General features: G+C 37.2%; 4 protein-coding genes across 5 annotated transcripts in view; 2 read left to right on the forward strand and 2 right to left on the reverse strand.

Moving 5' to 3' along the window:
• Nucleotides 1-415: 415 nt before the first annotated feature.
• pcyt1ab (phosphate cytidylyltransferase 1A, choline b) lies at nucleotides 416-7127 on the reverse strand. 2 transcript variants are annotated; one of them, XM_060877540.1, is made up of 9 exons: nucleotides 6963-7127; nucleotides 6404-6520; nucleotides 5523-5619; nucleotides 4949-5053; nucleotides 4006-4157; nucleotides 3838-3916; nucleotides 3585-3727; nucleotides 1890-2078; nucleotides 416-962 (listed from the first exon to the last, which is right to left on the reverse strand). In XM_060877540.1, exons 2-9 carry the CDS (start codon nucleotides 6500-6502, stop codon nucleotides 843-845), a joined length of 984 nt encoding a protein of 327 aa, XP_060733523.1. In that variant the 5' UTR covers nucleotides 6503-6520; nucleotides 6963-7127; the 3' UTR covers nucleotides 416-842. The 2 variants fall into 2 exon arrangements, with proteins under 2 accessions (XP_060733523.1, XP_060733522.1); XM_060877539.1 differs by having other exon boundaries at nucleotides 6404-6505; nucleotides 6963-7126.
• On the forward strand, nucleotides 7097-11622 carry mtif2 (mitochondrial translational initiation factor 2). The gene is made up of 3 exons (XM_060877535.1): nucleotides 7097-7200; nucleotides 9227-9335; nucleotides 9490-11622. Exons 2-3 carry the CDS (start codon nucleotides 9231-9233, stop codon nucleotides 11470-11472), a joined length of 2088 nt encoding a protein of 695 aa, XP_060733518.1. The 5' UTR covers nucleotides 7097-7200; nucleotides 9227-9230; the 3' UTR covers nucleotides 11473-11622.
• Nucleotides 11623-12659: 1037 nt separating this feature from the next.
• On the reverse strand, nucleotides 12660-14973 carry serp1 (stress-associated endoplasmic reticulum protein 1). The gene is made up of 3 exons (XM_060877541.1): nucleotides 14754-14973; nucleotides 14261-14336; nucleotides 12660-13408 (listed from the first exon to the last, which is right to left on the reverse strand). Exons 1-3 carry the CDS (start codon nucleotides 14835-14837, stop codon nucleotides 13368-13370), a joined length of 201 nt encoding a protein of 66 aa, XP_060733524.1. The 5' UTR covers nucleotides 14838-14973; the 3' UTR covers nucleotides 12660-13367.
• A 2238-nt stretch (nucleotides 14974-17211) lies between these two features.
• The window catches only part of eif2a (eukaryotic translation initiation factor 2A), a 10274-nt gene continuing 9661 nt past the window's right edge, over nucleotides 17212-17824 (forward strand). The window contains exons 1-3 of the mRNA XM_060877542.1: nucleotides 17212-17287; nucleotides 17509-17578; nucleotides 17657-17728. Of these exons, the coding sequence (XP_060733525.1) occupies nucleotides 17260-17287; nucleotides 17509-17578; nucleotides 17657-17728 (170 nt within the window). The 5' untranslated portion in view covers nucleotides 17212-17259. The remainder of the gene's footprint in view (nucleotides 17288-17508; nucleotides 17579-17656; nucleotides 17729-17824) is intronic.

Genomic DNA, 17824 nt, shown 5'->3' on the forward strand with positions numbered 1-17824 from the left:
CATATTGCATGCAGCACTGTGTTCAGATGCCTTTTTGCCATCACAGTCAGTGAGAATCCTGAACTATCCTGAACTTTCCCCTTACACCAAAACATGTAGTGTATGAAGTACTTTTTGTATAGGAGCTATGCATCTTATTTAGTGAATGAAAACGCCCCCTACCCAAGTCTGACCCTTACATAAACAGACCATACTATGTGCTATAAAAAAAGTAAATCTAGTTTTTAAACTTGGCCCAGTTTGAAGTGTGTAACATGAGCATTGTGGCTCCAGACCAAATCTAAGAAATAAACTTTAGACACTAAACATGATGGAGATCTGGCGCAACTTAAAAAAATCAGTGTTTACTTTTTGGGGCAAAAGTATGTTGAATTCAGTAATTACATGTAATTAAAGTCAGGACAAATGCAGAATATCAAAAGTAATAAGAATGACATTTATTGTGACAGCTTAAATACACAAACATGACAAAAATTAGATTATCGTTGTGGCTCTGGTATAAAACTATAGAAGCAAACATGACTGGATTAAGAGGTACATCAACTTCATTTTAAAAAGTGCATGTGTGCGTGGATGGTTACGTTTGTTGGACGTAAAGAACTAAAACGGGGAACAAAAGCAACAACAAAACAATGGTCCAACGTGTGATGTGACAGTAAGACAGAGTTTAACAACTTGTGCACAAATCAAATGCGTATAAAAGATCCAAACAAATACTGATTCAATCGGTGAGGAATTTCTTTCCAGGAGCTTTTCCCTGGCCCTTTATACAGTAATTAATGAAGGCGTCTTCATCAGACTTAAATTAAAGCTATGATACAGTTTAGGATACGGTGAGGAGGCTAGCAGGAAGGGAGGGTCTTGGTGAAGAAAGGAAGACGGAAGGTAGGAGAAGTAGAGCGCTCTTCTCGTGTGGGGCTGCTGTCAGGGCTTGGTTTGGGGCTGATGGCCAGCATGTTCTTCTGGAGAGAAAAAAAAAAAAAGAAGAAGAATTCAAGGAAAAGCAATGAGACTGTTGGGTAAAGTGTCTAATTAACAAAAGAAACATACAGGTGACGTTTAACGTCTCGTTTTTGGTGAAGTGGGAAAGGATCAGTGCTGTTTAGTAGGATCATTAACGTTAACAGCGATACTGCGTATTAAATACTGAGGTGTAACTACAATTGGGCTCAGTGTATTGATTTAAAAGTGAAATTAATCAATGCAGATATCAGCAATAGATTATTATTGGAAAAAGACAAACAACTTGGATGTGAGAAATAATTCATGTTTAACTGCTGTGTAAATAATTAAATTTTCAGGAAACAAAAATGGATTAAGAATTAAGATTAAGAACGACATTCATTTCAATCGCTTGTAAGCTCCTGATACGTAAACGGGGGGTGAGACCGTTATAACAATAAGTGGGCATCAAGCAGACACACTGTCCTATCTCTCTTCTCTACTGCTACAGACTCTGACTCTCCATTCTTTCTGTAAGCCCAAACAAGATCGAATCCCTCTGTCTATTAGGCCATATTTTGCTTCAGATCAGCCCATATTAGACCCTAGTCCAAATTTCATTGATGTTAATCATCAAAGTTGCTGAGTGCAGTTTAGAGTACAAAGCATGTGGGATGAATGAATAGGAATCGTATAAGTCCTTTACATTTACCCTTATTTACCTGCACAGACACTGAGCCAAAAAAAGCAACACATTCTGGAGGATACAGTAATCCAGGATACAAGGAAGTACATAGATAATGGAGAAAAAATTATTTCATTGAAGTTACAAGCATTTGTTTGCTACAAATAGAAAAAGATATTTTGGAAGCCTATAAAATGGCATAAAGGTGCAGAGAATATGAAAGATTACATAAATGCCCCACATATCCACCCTGCAGTCTCACCAGTGCCCCAACTGGTCCAAACAGCTGCAGGAAGTTGCCAATGAACTCGCGTGATTTCTCCTCCCACTTCTGGATAAGGTCAATGCTCTTCTCCTCCACCCTCTGCACAAACACTTTACTCTTCTCCTCCACATCCCGTACCTTCTGCTTCACCTTATCCACATGCTTCTGAAGGTGGTACTTCTTCTCCTGCAAAGAGCACACTGTTTTCTACACAGATTCTCAGGTTCATTACTACAGCTGACACTAAATCTCACATTTTTGATTAAACTGAGGAAAGAACAACAACCCTGTGTGTTCACACTGTGTGTGTGTGTGTGTGTGTGTGTGTGTGTGTACATGATGTCCCTTCACTTCCCTTCCCTTCCCTTCCCAAGGCTCTGGATTCACCACAACTGTGATCATGATAAAGTTGTTGTTAAATATTAAGAAATCAAAGGTAACTGATACGCATGTCTGTGCCTTGCTAAAACCCCATCCCACACTCTCTTCCTTACTATTCCTCAAAATAGTTTATTGTCTTATATGTTTCTCGTCTTTTCCAAGCTTTTCACTGCCTGTCAGGGCCTGTGTGGATTTTATACATCAGTGTAAAAGTAGGTCATATTCATAAATCAGTGTCTCTATTCTCTGTTCCTATTCAGCACTCACCGTGTGCTTCCAAGCCGTACTCCTAAGACGCTTAAAAATCCTGCCTGGTGCGGCTGTAAGCTATCAATCCTCATTTCTTTTACACAACCCACCCCACCCCCCACCCCAATTTGTTCACTTGCTATTTCCTACAATATCAGCTAGCTCTCTATCAGACAACAGCTAGCAACTGGGAAGAGCAAATGCTAACATGCTTCCTCCAAGACACATGAATCCAGCCATGTGCATCCTTTCAAACTGCTTGTGGTCCCTTACACATCTGGAGGAAAACACCAAGTGTCATCTTCCACATTCAAGAGATGACAGATGCCCACTTTTAGCTACTAGACCATTCCTCCCATCCAGACAACATGACTACATTATTACTCCTTTGTCTCCTGGTCATGGATAGTTAATCTGCATTAACCAGATAGTTAATCTGGCACAGCTGGGCAGCTACATCTGTACATCTGTAGCTCAGCAGGTCAGCCAACTTCATATCCACAATACTAAGTGTCCTTATTTTAATGGCTAATTATATCGGTGCAACTTTGATACCTTTTGTAAATAATTAAGGACCTTTATACAACTTTCTGAAATAAAATGCAGAGGTACACAATTTTGTTAACTTCTCTGCAAAACTGTGCTTTATAAAGGATTTACTAAATGGCTCAGCTTCAAACTACACAAACAACTAAACCTGCTTATTATTCTCTAAAACGTAGCTAAATATGGTTACGCTGCCAGTATCTTGAGCGAATAAACAGTTCTGCTTAAATATAGGAAGTGAAATTCAGAGCTACACAATAGGCTGATCGGGGCCTTGGGCATTTAGATAGAAACCATAGCTTAGGAGTGATAGAAATGTTATTTATTTTAATAACGAGTAGAATTTCCTCTTTAAAGAAATCCCGTTCACATTATTGTGCCCCAGTAATGGATCTCGGATCTGGAGTCTTGGAGATGTACATCTGCTTCCTTTCAGAAGTGAAAACACACACTGATATACACCCAACATCACTATTAGTCCTGTTGGACAGTGTTCATGATGGTGGTGGAACTCACATTGATGAAGCTGACATTGAGCTCCTTGGCAGTGTAGCCTTTCTGCAGATTCCGTCGCACGTACAGATCGTAGTCACGGACGATGCGTGTGATGATGTCAGAGGTGGAGATGCCCTCTGTCCTTTGTGTAGCTGCAAACATGCCTGAAATGAGACGCTCCTTTATAAGTAATCAAGCTCAAGTAATCACTCAATCCAGTGCAGAACACTTTACCCCCTTCGGAATTGTACTAATTAATTAGCTCGACACCTACCAGCCTCCTTTATGTGCTTGTAAACGTCATCGATCTGGTCTGAAACGTATGGGATGTCGTCATGGGCAACAAAGTCAATCTGCATGACAGGATAAAAAACAGTCTGAGGTATTATTTCTGAATAGATTAGACCCAAGCTAATCTGTCATCTTTGAAACAGACACATACTCTGTGCTTGGCCAGGAACTCTGGTGTTAGTGTCCATGGGGCATCCCTGACCACCTCGTCCACGTAGCGACAGTGACTCACTGCATCGTAACGCTCGTCCTCGTTCATAACAGTAAAGCCTTTAAGCTTGTGCGTCAAAGCGTCACTGCATACTGTGAAAAGAGGTACAGACGTGATGCCGTTCCATAGTGAACACCTTATTTCGGGTTATTCGTCTGGGAATTAAAGCACAACTCCAGAAAAAAAAGTGATTTCACTAAAATTAAAACATTCAATAAAGTCAAATTAATCAAATAGTACACAAACACTACACAAAAACTACAAAGCTGATGTAATGATGTATTTGTCTTAACACACTCCCTATTCGTGTACATCTATTTTTGTTTTCATAGTTCTTATAGATTTAAATGTTTTCCTGAATGCAGCACACAGAAACTGAGTGTTTCTAAGTGGCTTTCACTAAAACACATCCTTCCAGAAACTAAGCTGCGACCATTATTTATTGTGCAGTTCAGACTGTTCAGTTCACTCTGCCCACAGATCACAGCCATCATCAGTCACTGTAGAGTAGAGCTTATGATTAGAATAGAACTACATCATAATTCAATTAGAACTGTGTGTGTTAGCTCAGTATATAATCTTGATAGTTAGATTTAAAATGAGTCTTGTTTAGCACTTTCAAATATATATAGTACAAGACTGAGGATGTGAAAGAAGCAAAACAGGCTACATTACAAAGAAATGCTAAATAAATAAATAAATATATAAATAAAGACTTGATGCTACATTATGTCAAGAATTTCTGCTCATTCTGTCATTCTAGTATGTTTTTTTTAAACACAAACCTCTGTATAACTTTATTGTGTTATGATGACAAGATTTGGCCCTTGTGGACTAAATGAATCACTTAGTACAGGACAAGGTGGAATTTTATGCTACTTACCGCCGACGAGGAGATGAGTATTTGGAAAAAGGCTTTTAGCCTGCATCAGAGCTCGGGCATGTCCAGAATGAAACACGTCAAAGATCCCATCAGCATACACGCGAACTGCATGGCCCGGCAAACAATAAGATAAAAGACAACTTCTTCACTTAATGTCACCTATATACATAGATACAAAACGTTTGCTCAGGTTCACCTCTGTACTTATTCCTAGGTAAATAATACAGTTTGTTTCTGTACAGTGTTGGACTCCATTAAGTCAGTCCCACCATGAAAACGATCCGCCACAGGATCAATGCTGACTAAATATTATGTTAAAGCTAGATCATTCTTAGCATGGTAGTGACATTTATTTATCTAATGTATTAATAACAGCAGTGCTGCTGTACCCGATACACCTGCATCACACCACACTACCGTTTCAGTGTTAATGAGGTGCTGAAAATGAGCCGCCAGTACCGAAATATCTAATACACAATGAGTTTTTTTTATAATGATAAATTAACCGTATGTCTAGTTAGGCAGTCTCTGAAGATAAAATATATTGAAGGAAAGAGATGATGCATGCAAGCACCTGGTGTGCCACAGCAGGCTTCCTCCCAATTAACACGAGTGTATAGAGTGGATATAGGTTCCAGCTGGTCAGAAAAGGGTGCAGGATTTTTCAGGGTCTGGAATACACACGCACACAAACACACACACTAAATCAACAATGAATTTGCTTTCAATATGTCACATTGAGCTACTGTGCTACTGTGTACTGAGCCACAGCTACTGGTAACCATTGTTCTCAAAGACCAACCACTGATCACCATTGTTATCAATGACCAATCAGTGATCGCCATTGTTCCCAATGACCAACCACTGATCACCATTGTTATCAATGACCAACCACTGATCACCATTGTTATCAATGACCAACCACTGATCACCATTGTTATCAATGACCAACCACTGATCACCATTGTTATCAATGACCAACCACTGATCACCATTGTTATCAATAACCAATCACTGATCGCCATTGTTCCCAATGACCACTTATCATTCACTTATTCCCTACAACTTATTAACATTGTATATATCTCTTTATTATTTCGTTAAAAATCTCTCTTCCTGGCATTGTGTATGTAACAAAAGTGGTTTATTCAAACTGTAACTATTTCCTTTATGACTATCTGGGTCTTGATAGAAATGACGTCTTAAGCTTGTATTGGGTGGCACGACATGTTTCTAAATGATGACATAATTTTAAAAGGAATTATATTAGAATCTATTCTTTTCCATTCTGAAAGACCTCTATTCTATTCTATTAAATGGTTAGGAATTAAAGGTTTTTTTTTGTTTTTTTTTAAATGACATCTGGAGACTTCTTGCACCTTTTTGAGCGTAATTGTTTTAAAAGCGTTGGCAAAACTTTATGAGTCTAATATCAAATGCCATAACTTTACTCACCGAAGACCTACGAGGGATTTTTCCACCTCGTTCTTCAGTGTCCATCTTTCCATTTGTGACATCTCTTCTTCTTTTCCTTGTGAATCCATGTGTCTCCATGGCCTAAATTTGGGAAAGCTTTAGGATTTAATAAAGTTAACTATCAGAGATTATGTGGGTTTGTGTGACAGAATAATTGGTTGCTTCAACTAATGTTAATACATATATATATATTATATGTAATATATATATATATATATATATATATATATATATATATATATATATATATGTATGTAAACATATGTACAGAAAGTAATATAGGTATATGTTTGTGTGTGTATATATATATATATATCCAGCTCTGCCTCTTAAACAGTTGTTCATTACAAACTGAAGTTTACTACTTAATTTAATATAGTAATAGTAGTAGTAATATAGTAAAAGTAGTAGTAATAGTTAATTACTATTAAAACAGCACAAATATCCTGGGATACTGAAGAGGATTTAAATTCAATACCAATAAATACAGCATTAGCAAAACTGCTAAAGTGCAACAGCTTGAAAACATCATACAAACCCTGATAATAAGAGTTCAGTCTGGACTTAGAAGAAGCTTCAGCGTTGACTGTGTGTGTGTGTAAAACCGCTAACTAAAGCGATTAACTACATTTATTTTACATTTATACATATTTTTCTCCACAACACAACAAACCCATAAACACTACTTCGACGTCTCCACAGAAACGGGCTGCACTCAACGGAAGTGACGACCTGTAACGTCACAGGAAGTCTTAATGCAAGCCGGAAGCTGAACGGTAGGAATTGAAAGTCAATTGATTCATGCTTCTGTATGTAATGTAACAGTGTAGTATAGCGGTATATCATTTGTCATATTAGTTACTGTTGAAATGCTTGGCAGTATTTCAGCTGCTGGATTAATGTGAATGTGTGTGATCTGTAAAGACTGGGGTTTAGACTTTATGTATGCAGAGTCACATTAAACTCACTGAACGCCTCAGTACAGATTTATAAACACAATAATACTAATAGAATATTATTAGATTACAGTGTCTGCACATTGTTTTAGTGCCATAGCCTTAATACCATATACTTTTACTTTTCAACAATGTCCACACATCTCTGCCCTGCTATAGTCTTTATATTTATTCACTGTACATATGTTTACATATATATTACATACTGTACATATGTTTACATATACACCTATATATATATATATTACATACTATACATATGTTTACATATAAAAGTATATATATTACATACTGTACATATGTTTACATATAAAAGTATATATATTACATACTGTACATATGTTTACATATAAAAGTATATATATTACATACTATACATATGTTTACATATAAAAGTATATATATTACATACTGTACATATGTTTACATATACACCTATATATATTACATACTGTACATATGTTTACATATACACCTATATATATATATATTACATACTATACATATGTTTACATATAAAAGTATATATATTACATACTGTACATATGTTTACATATACACCTATATATATTACATACTGTACATATGTTTACATATACACCTATATATATATATATTACATACTATACATATGTTTACATATAAAAGTATATATATTACATACTGTACATATGTTTACATATACAAGTATATATATTACATACTGTACATATGTTTACATATACAAGTATATATTACATACTGTACATATGTTTACATATACACCTATATATATATATTACATACTATACATATGTTTACATATAAAAGTATATATATTACATACTGTACATATGTTTACATATACAAGTATATATATTACATACTGTACATATGTTTACATATACAAGTATATATATTACATACTGTACATATGTTTACATATAAAAGTATATATATTACATACTGTACATATGTTTACATATACAAGTATATATTATATGCTGTACATATGTTTACATATACACCTATATATATTACATACTGTACATATGTTTACATATACAAGTATATATTATATGCTGTACATATGTTTACATATACACCTATATATATTACATACTATACATATGTTTACATATAAAAGTATATATATTACATACTGTACATATGTTTACATATACAAGTATATATATTACATACTGTACATATGTTTACATATAAAAGTATATATTACATACTGTACATATGTTTACATATACAAGTATATATTACATACTGTACATATGTTTACATATACACCTATATATATATTACATACTGTACATATGTTTACATATACAAGTATATATTATATGCTGTACATATGTTTACATATACACCTATATATTACATACTATACATATGTTTACATATAAAAGTATATATATTACATACTGTACATATGTTTACATATACAAGTATATATATTACATACTGTACATATGTTTACATATACAAGTATATATTATATACTGTACATATGTTTACATATACACCTATATATATTACATGCTGTCCATGTATTTGCATCTATACACACATATTACATGTATATATACATATGTACAGTATATTTTGCATGCTGTACATATGTTTACATACATACTTATATATATTACATACTGTACAAATATTTATATATATATATATATATATTACATGTATATATACATATGTACAGTATATATTACAAACTGTACATATGTTTACATATATGTATGTATATATGTGTGTGTGTGTATATATATATATTACATACTTTACATATGTTTACATGCATAATTTCACTTGTGTTTACTATGCAATTTTGTGTGTTTGTCATCAGTGCCATGATTAAGAGGTTTTCTGTCCTGATCGGGAGGGCTGTATCAGCCCATTGTCTTGATGTTCCAATGTACGCTCCACAACATGTACGATACCTGGCCGCTAAACCGGTAATATAATATACGCACAATACAGCTCAAAGAAACCTATATAATTAGTCTTAAGGAATCGAAAAGTTTGTAAAAATGTGTATGTAAACCATAGAGCAGTTTTAAAGACATTGAATGATAAATTGTCTAATTCTAAATTTCTTGCTTTTTCTAGGCTAGAGTACATGGCAAAGGTAAGAAGTTTATCATGAAACCAGTGAAATTAGAGAAACAGGAGAAGCAAGAAGTGGAGATCAAACAATCAATGACTGTGTCTCAACTTGCTGAGGCTATGAACAAAGACATAGATCATGTATATGAGGCTCTACTGAACACAGCTATAAACATCAATGATCTGGAACCAGACACTGTGTTAGAGGAGAAGTGGCTAAAAGAGGCTATAAAGAGGTCTGGGATGAAGTACAAATGGGCCAAGATAGTGGAGAATGACGTCAGAGAAAACAAAGACATCCAGAGACAGCCACCACCAGATCCTGCTAACTTAGTGAATAGACCTCCAGTAGTAACTATTATGGGGCATGTGGATCATGGGAAGACGACACTGCTGGACAGCCTAAGGAAGAGCCAGATTGCTGTACAAGAGGCTGGAGGCATCACTCAACACACTGGAGCATTTCTGGTCCAGCTTCCTTCTGGTGAACTCATTACATTTCTGGACACTCCTGGACATGCAGCATTTTCTGCTATGAGGGCCCGTGGAGCCTTGGTTACTGATATCATCATTCTGGTGGTTGCAGCTGATGACGGCGTGATGAAGCAGACCATCGAGTCAATACAGCATGCCAAGAAGGCGAAAGTACCAATCATTGTGGCAGTGAATAAATGTGATAGACCTCAGGCAGAGCCCCAGAAAGTGAAACAAGCATTGCTCGCCCATGATGTTGTGTGTGAAGAGTTTGGAGGAGATGTCCAGGCTATCCATGTGTCTGCTCTAAAGGGGGAGAATCTGATGGAGCTGGCTGAATCCATAGTAGCACTTGCTGAGATGCTGGAACTGAAAGCAGACCCCAAGGGTCTAGTAGAAGGGACTGTCATCGAAAGCCGTACAAGCAAGGGCAAAGGACCTGTTACCATGGCAATAATAAAACGGGGCACTCTAAAGAAGGGCTGCACTCTGGTGGCAGGAAAGGCCTGGGCTAAAGTGCGCTTACTGTTTGATGAGAACGGCCAAACTTTGACAAATGCAGCACCTGGTGTTCCTGTGGAGATTGTTGGCTGGAAGGAACTACCTTCTGTTGGCGAAGAAATTTTGGAGGTCGAGTCTGAGCAAAGGGCTCGTGAGGTAGTGGAGTGGCGCACATACATGGAAGAACAGAACAAGCTGAAGGAGGATCAGCATGCCATTGAGGTCAAGCAGAAGCAACACCAAGAGAGCTATCAGAAAGAAAGGGAGAGACTAGCACATCTCAACTGGAGGCAGAAGAAATTAGCGCTCTACAAGGCCAACAAACACCATATAGCCTCCAGACCCAGCGAGAAAACCAAGGATGAGGATCTCAGTCTGAGTCTCATTGTCAAAGGTGATGTTGATGGGTCAGTGGAGGCCATTTTGAACATCCTTGCAAGTTATGATGCAGAGGAACAGTGTGGGTTAAACATAGTGCATTTTGGTGTTGGGGACATCACAGAAAATGACCTTAACCTAGCAGAGACTTTCTCGGGAACAATATATGGTTTCAACATTGTAGCTAATAAGTCAATACAAGACATAGCTGCCAAGAAGGGCGTTCCCTTAAAGATGCATCGTGTCATCTACCACCTAGTGGATGACTTGAAAGAGGAGCTTAGCAGTAAACTACCCCCAATCACTGAGGAGAATATAGTAGGAGAGGCCTCTGTTTTGGCCACGTTCGATGTGACTGTAGGAAAGAAGAAGGTCCCAGTGGCTGGCTGCAGAGTGCAGAAGGGTCAGCTGGACAAGAAGATGAATTTCCGACTCATTCGAGGAAAAGAGGTTCTTTGGGAAGGGGCTTTGACTGCATTAAAACATCATAAAGATGATGTGCAAGTCGTGAAGACGGGCATGGAGTGCGGACTGTCTTTGGACAAGGTTATTGAATTTAAACCTGGAGATGAAATTATCTGTTATGAGGAGACGGAGAATCAGCAAAGAATATATTGGGATCCAGGATTTTGAGAGACCAAGTGCCAAAAAATCAGTGACATCACTGGCATGTGGTGATCAAGATAGATATTCTGTCAGATTATTGCATCCATATTAGGATGTGACTGGTAGGTTGTGTTAATAATTTATTCCATGATTAAAATAAATGTGTACAAAAAGAAAGTGCCCACGGTATCTAGTAGCAATCTAATCAAATCAAAAATCTAAATAAACCAAATACAAAATGACATTAATTGTACGAAATTAAAAATGACAAATACATAATCAGGTAAGTATAAACCTGACTGCCTCGTTTATAAAGAATCATCCTAAATATAGATCATATATAAATAGAAATGTTCCTATGATTGATTTATAAAATGTCTACACATACAAATTAATATACCTTATGTTTTTCCCAACCATCACCTTTTTATTAATTGCTTATCATGATGCATTTATGAACAAATATTTGGATTTTGCCCAGAGATGTTAAACATTGAGGCAAAAAAATTAATGGCAGGGAAAGCCTTTAGTAAAGGTGACTGTTGTGTATAAATTGCTGAAAGCAGTTTGTGAATGTTTTTTTTTTTTTTTGAGTTTTCTCAAGATCCTGTACAGACTTTATTATTCCTAGATATCTAATCATATTAATACTAACAAATAATTAAATAATCTGTCAATCAGAAAGCTCAAAAATCCCCCATCAAGGGAGAAGCTACACTAGCATACCAGTGCATGAGGATATATTGTATGGCATCCGGTATGTGTTCACGGTGTGTGTGCACTTTGGATGGGTTAAACGCAGAGAACAAATTCTGAGTATGGGCCACCATACTTAGCCGTATGTCACGTCATATATATATATATATATATATATACACACACACACACTGGCCACTTTAATAGGAACACATGAACACCTCATTAATGCAGTTCTATAATCATGCAGATGCACATCAAGAGCTATTCTTCATGAGTTACTTCATGTTACTTCATATTTGCATTATTTGGCCTGAATGATGCTTCATCTGAGAAAATATAAGTATAATTTTCAGTGGATTCCTGTATCACTGTTGGTCTAAATCATAATTGTGTTCATAAAAATCATAAAAGTGTAAAAGGAGGTAACATACTGTAGTAAACATGTCGTTTGTTCTGAGCAGGAATGACAACAGCATAAATCAGTTTGTGATAAAAGAACAAAAACAGAACAACACTTCCATTTAACCTTTTTATTGTTAAAGATCATTCATGTGGAAAGCAATACATAATTTTACAAATTGCTGCTGTCCAATACATAAACCTGACTTTAAAGACCTTCATTTATTTCAGCTAACAAAAAGGTCAAAATAAGAGTCCTGAAGAGCAATAAACACTGGCAGGAATGTGAAAAGGTGCATAGCTCCACATTCCACTGTATTACAGTTCAGGACAACTCTCTTAACTATACTAATTTACTCTGACCTAAATTGAGACCTGATATTTTAGCACCTCTCCAAGTTAAAACATTTCATGTTGTCTAGAAACAGTCTTTTTTTTTTTTTCCTTTTTTTTTTTCGGGTGGGGTGTTGGGTGTTGGACAGAGAGAGAGAGAGTGTGAGAGAGAGAACATCTTCTGAAGAATCACTGTAGTAAAAGTTAGAAAGGTTTGCAATAATAAGAATGGTGTTCCAGCAGCAGACTTCATCAGACTGGAATGTTTTGTAAGATATGGCTTAGATTTTTCCTCTTACATTTTTCATTCCTCCAGCATTTCTGTAAGGCACATGAGGAGCTCAGAGTATTGTGGCAACAGCTATGGATATTTTAAATAAGACTTGAAGAGCTGAGAGTTGATCATTTTCCTTGCCAGCAGAGTGAGAAAAGAGAAGAGCGGAATAAGTGATGATGATGATGATGATGATGGTGGTGGTCGGGTCGTCTTCTTACATCCCCATTCGGATACTCTGAATGATCTGGAAAATGGCTGAGAAGAAAAGGAAGGTAGATCAGATTGAGTTGAGATTGGTCATATTTATTTAATAACTGTATTAGCTACTAAGAAGGGGAATACTCGTGACTAATTTTTTTTTAATAAAGCATTTTAGAACTTACCAAAATGAAATGGATGGAATCATTATTTTATGACTAGCACGCTAGGAGTCAAGTCAATTTTGTGTTGCTACAGTATAACAAGTACTATAATAGAAATTTGTATGCTTCTCGTGTAAAACTGGCAAACACATCTTATTATTCACAGACTACACTTATGGGATTTTAGACAGTTGGTGAAAATCAGTTCTTGAGCCATCCACCTGACTAAAAGTCTTAAAACGTTACGTTAGCGATTTGTTTCTGTCGAAACACTTAAGTTGTAATCAGGAGCTTCTGGTATTGTTACCTTAGTGTTTCGTAATTTCTTTTTTTTTCTGCACTGATTTGTAGTATGTTAGGAGTATTTACTCATCAGAGGTTTAAACGTTCTCATGTTTAAAAGATGTCGCATCACTGCTTTCAGCAATGATCTGTGACTAGTTCCTGAGTCTGCGTTAACTCTCGTAAGATTACACCGGTATTGTTTTTTAGATCAATAAATACTGAGATAAAGAAAGAAAAGAAAAACGGTGTGTATGGATGTGTATTTACAGTGGCTGGATATTAAGACAGTATCTTAAGACAGAAATTGAGGTTGTGGACTGGAAAGAAAACAGCAGGGCAAATGTAGACATGTTGAAATGTTGTTTGTGAAGGAAATGTTCTGATTTTGACTGAAATTTAAATACAAATGAAATTGATTTGCAAGTAAACAGGATATTTTGAAGTGTAAATGGAAACTGACCTGATCCACAGACTACAAAGACGAATAAAGCCAGGAGCCAGGGTCCTACTGTGGCCTTCTCCTCTGGAGCTCCTCTCTGCAGGACAGACAGACACACACACACAGACAGACAGACACACACACACAGACAGAGACAGACAGAGACAGACAGACAGACACACACACACACACACACACACACACACAGACAGAGAGACACAGACAGAGACAGACACACATAGACAGACAGACAGATTAATAAATTAATAAATAAATAAATAAACAAACAAACATCACTAATGTTTATGGTGATTACAGGAAATAATCAGGTTGAAGCTGTAACACTTCAGTCTTCAACACTTCATGAGGTTTTTCTTTACTGCTCAGTTAACCATACAGATAAATACATACATACATACATACATACATACATATAAACACACACATAAATAAATAAACAAACAAACAAACAAACATAAATAAAGGTTTATTTATCCACTGAAGCTTCACCTACTGTTGATTTGGCCACGTTTCCTCGTTGTGTGATGTTTTTGCTGTGCTTCTCATTCGCCATTCGTATCCTCTGTTTCGCCACCATATTTACAGTATTAATGTAAACTAGGACCTAAATGATAGAAAATGATATAAAATAAAGCCCAAAGACAAAAGAGCTCTAGCTCTCCTCTAGTTCTGCTGAGAGATGTCTACGTACGCACAAAACAAGACCCGCCCTCGAAACCGGCGTGCTTACGTACGCACAAAACAAGCCCCGCCCTCGAAACATGCGTACGCACGATAACGCGACGATTTAGAAACCCGTACGTCAACGCGTACAAATGAAAGACTCCACCCATTAACACGTAGGCACGCCGGTTCATTCAAACAGTATACGTAAGCACAATGATGGCTCCGCCCCCTTTGTCTTTATTCCGCCGTCGTGGCGAATCCAGGATGAGTGACGTAAAGGGAAACGCTCCTAAACTGACCTTTGAACGCACACGCACGCACGCGCACGCACGCGCACACTTCCAATATACAGTACATCCATCAAACTGTTTACGTGCTGTTTTTGCACACATTTTTTGCTCTTTGCACATGCTGTCTCACATTTCAGTCATGTGCTGTTTTGCACAACACTTTACATTATCTCATGTAACTGCTGCTATAACACTGTGTTCATTCCAATATTTCTGCACATGCAATATTGCACATACAGTATCTACACTGGTCTGTGCTGTTTCTGTTTATTTTCTTTTGTGTATTTTTTTTGTATTGTCTTGTAATTTTTTGTCTGCACTGTCTTTTGTCCTGCATTGTCTTGTCTGTCTTATCAGTCTTTTGTCCTGCACTGTCTTGTCTGTCTTGTCCTGTACAGCATAAATGACTGCCCACTGTTGCACAGATGCACTTTATGTATCTAGGACTAACTTACTTAAGTCCTTGCTCTGTGTTTGTTTTATGTTGCACCCTGATCCTGGAGAAACATCTTTGACTGGGACACCACAGCACATGACCCCGGATCTGTGAGGAGGTCCTGCCTTAACTGGGACACCACAGCACATGACCCCGGATCTGTGAGGAGGTCCTGCCTTAACTGGGACACCACAGCACATGACCCCGGATCTGTGAGGAGGTCCTGCCTTAACTGGGACACCACAGCACATGACCCCGGATCTGTGAGGAGGTCCTGCCTTAACTGGGACACCACAGCACATGACCCCGGATCTGTGAGGAGGTCCTGCCTTAACTGGGACACCACAGCACTTTTAATCATGTGCAGGAATAATAAGACGTGAATAATAAACCTCAAGAGATGTTAAGTGATGTTAAGGCCCAAGGATTTAAAGAAATTTGTGAAACCCTATGTTATAAAATAAATAAATAAATAAGGTATATATTATAATATTAGCACATCTCTACTACAGATTCATACTGTTCATACTGTCATGTATTATTGTTTTTGCATTTCCATTATTTAGCTTTCATATCTTTGATAAATAACAGCAAGCACAATAATGATAATAATAATAATCATAATAATTAATAATAATAACTTTAATAACGATGAGTGTGTGTGTGCCCTGCGATGGGTCTGCCTTGATGCCCGATGACGCCTGAGATAGGCACAGGCTCCCCGTGACCCGAGGTAGTTCGGATAAGCGGTAGAAGATGAATGAATGAACTTTAATAACGATAACAATAATAATAACTTTAATAACAATAATAATAATAATACGACTAAATATAGCTGCAAGCAGCGATACCGGGGTCAAGCCAATCAAATGCGCTCAGAAAATGTCGCTGATGAACCATACCAAGTTTCGTAGCGATATGGCATTGCATTGGTAAAATACTGAACTTAACGTGAAAATTCAAAATGTGTGCGTGTAAGTGTGTGTAGGTGTGAGTGTGTGTGTGTGTGAGTGAGTGAGTGTGTGTGTGTGAGTGAGTGAGTGTGTGTAAGTGTGAGTCAGTGAGTGTGAGTGTGCGTGTAAGTGTGTGTAGGTGTGAGTGTGTGTGAGTGAGTGAGTGAGTGAGTGTGTGTAAGTGTGAGTGTGTGAGTCAGTGAGTGTGAGTGTGCGAGTGTGAGTGAGTGTGCGTGTAAGTGTGTGAAATTGTGAGTATGTGAGTGTGCGAGTGAGTATGTGAGTGTGCGATTGTGAGTGTGTAAATGTGTGTGTTCCTCGTATGTGAAAACATACTTGGCAATAAAGACCTTTCTGATTCTGATTCTGATGTTGCAAGAATTTTGTCTCTAGGCCTTACGAGTCAGCACAAAATTGTTTTTTTGTACTGTTGGTGGCGCTATACGGTTTGAGCTAGACACACCAAAGTTGCTATAGTAACTTCTAAGACTGGCCTCTACATGTGTAAGAATAATAATAATAATAATAATTATTATTATTATTATACCAATAATAACAATAACAACAACTTTAATAATAATAACAATATTAAAATATTATTCCTAGCTGAGTCTGTCACGTGGGGTTTCTTCTTGTGACTACTTCCGTTCCAACATGGCGCCTCCCACACCACATTTAGCAGGTAAGCAAATTCATATAAAGTTATTATTAACACGGATCATTAAAACTCTCTCACGTTGAACAATACACGTGAACGTTACTTGAAGTGGAATCTGTAACGAGTTGCATTGATGATTTTTTAACGTAAAACACGATGTCCAGCCGGGTTTGTGTGTAACAGACATTGTCCTGTTCCACGTGAACTAAACTAATCCTGAACGCCATAATCTGTTGTACCAACAGTACGAGGGTCAGGTGGCACATTTCTGCTCCGTGGACCACCGAACTGTGAGGAAAGTCCCACCTTCCAGCGGTGAGCATTTGAACTGATCTGAGCAGAGTTTGAGATCTACTTTGGCTTCATCTTTAACAAGCTGTCTTTATGTTTCAGAGATGAACGACAGAGCAAACATGTGGCCTTCACCAGGGATGGCACTTTGTTTGGCTGGTGCAATGGGGAGAAGTATGTAAAAATGATTCATCACACGTCATACATACACTGATGAACCTAATCAGCTCTAGGTAGCTTGTGAACATCTGAGGAACCCAAGGAGGAACT

Source organism: Tachysurus vachellii, chromosome 9, assembly GCF_030014155.1.
Source record: "Tachysurus vachellii isolate PV-2020 chromosome 9, HZAU_Pvac_v1, whole genome shotgun sequence".
Taxonomy (NCBI): domain Eukaryota; kingdom Metazoa; phylum Chordata; class Actinopteri; order Siluriformes; family Bagridae; genus Tachysurus; species Tachysurus vachellii.

Coding starts and splice junctions, on each gene's coding strand:
- mtif2 (XM_060877535.1), top strand. CDS start 9,231: ATGATTAAGAGGTTTTCTGTCCTGATCGGGAGGGCTGTATCAGCCCAT. Junction 9,336..9,489: donor GATACCTGGCCGCTAAACCG/GTAATATAATAT, acceptor TGCTTTTTCTAG/GCTAGAGTACATGGCAAAGG.
- pcyt1ab (XM_060877540.1), bottom strand. CDS start 6,502: ATGGAGACACATGGATTCACAAGGAAAAGAAGAAGAGATGTCACAAAT. Junction 5,054..5,522: donor AGCCTGCTGTGGCACACCAG/GTGCTTGCATGC, acceptor CGGGCCATGCAG/TTCGCGTGTATGCTGATGGG. Junction 963..1,889: donor TTGGACCAGTTGGGGCACTG/GTGAGACTGCAG, acceptor TTTTCTCTCCAG/AAGAACATGCTGGCCATCAG.
- serp1 (XM_060877541.1), bottom strand. CDS start 14,837: ATGGTGGCGAAACAGAGGATACGAATGGCGAATGAGAAGCACAGCAAA. Junction 14,337..14,753: donor GAAACGTGGCCAAATCAACA/GTAGGTGAAGCT, acceptor TCTGTCCTGCAG/AGAGGAGCTCCAGAGGAGAA. Junction 13,409..14,260: donor CTTTGTAGTCTGTGGATCAG/GTCAGTTTCCAT, acceptor TTTTCTTCTCAG/CCATTTTCCAGATCATTCAG.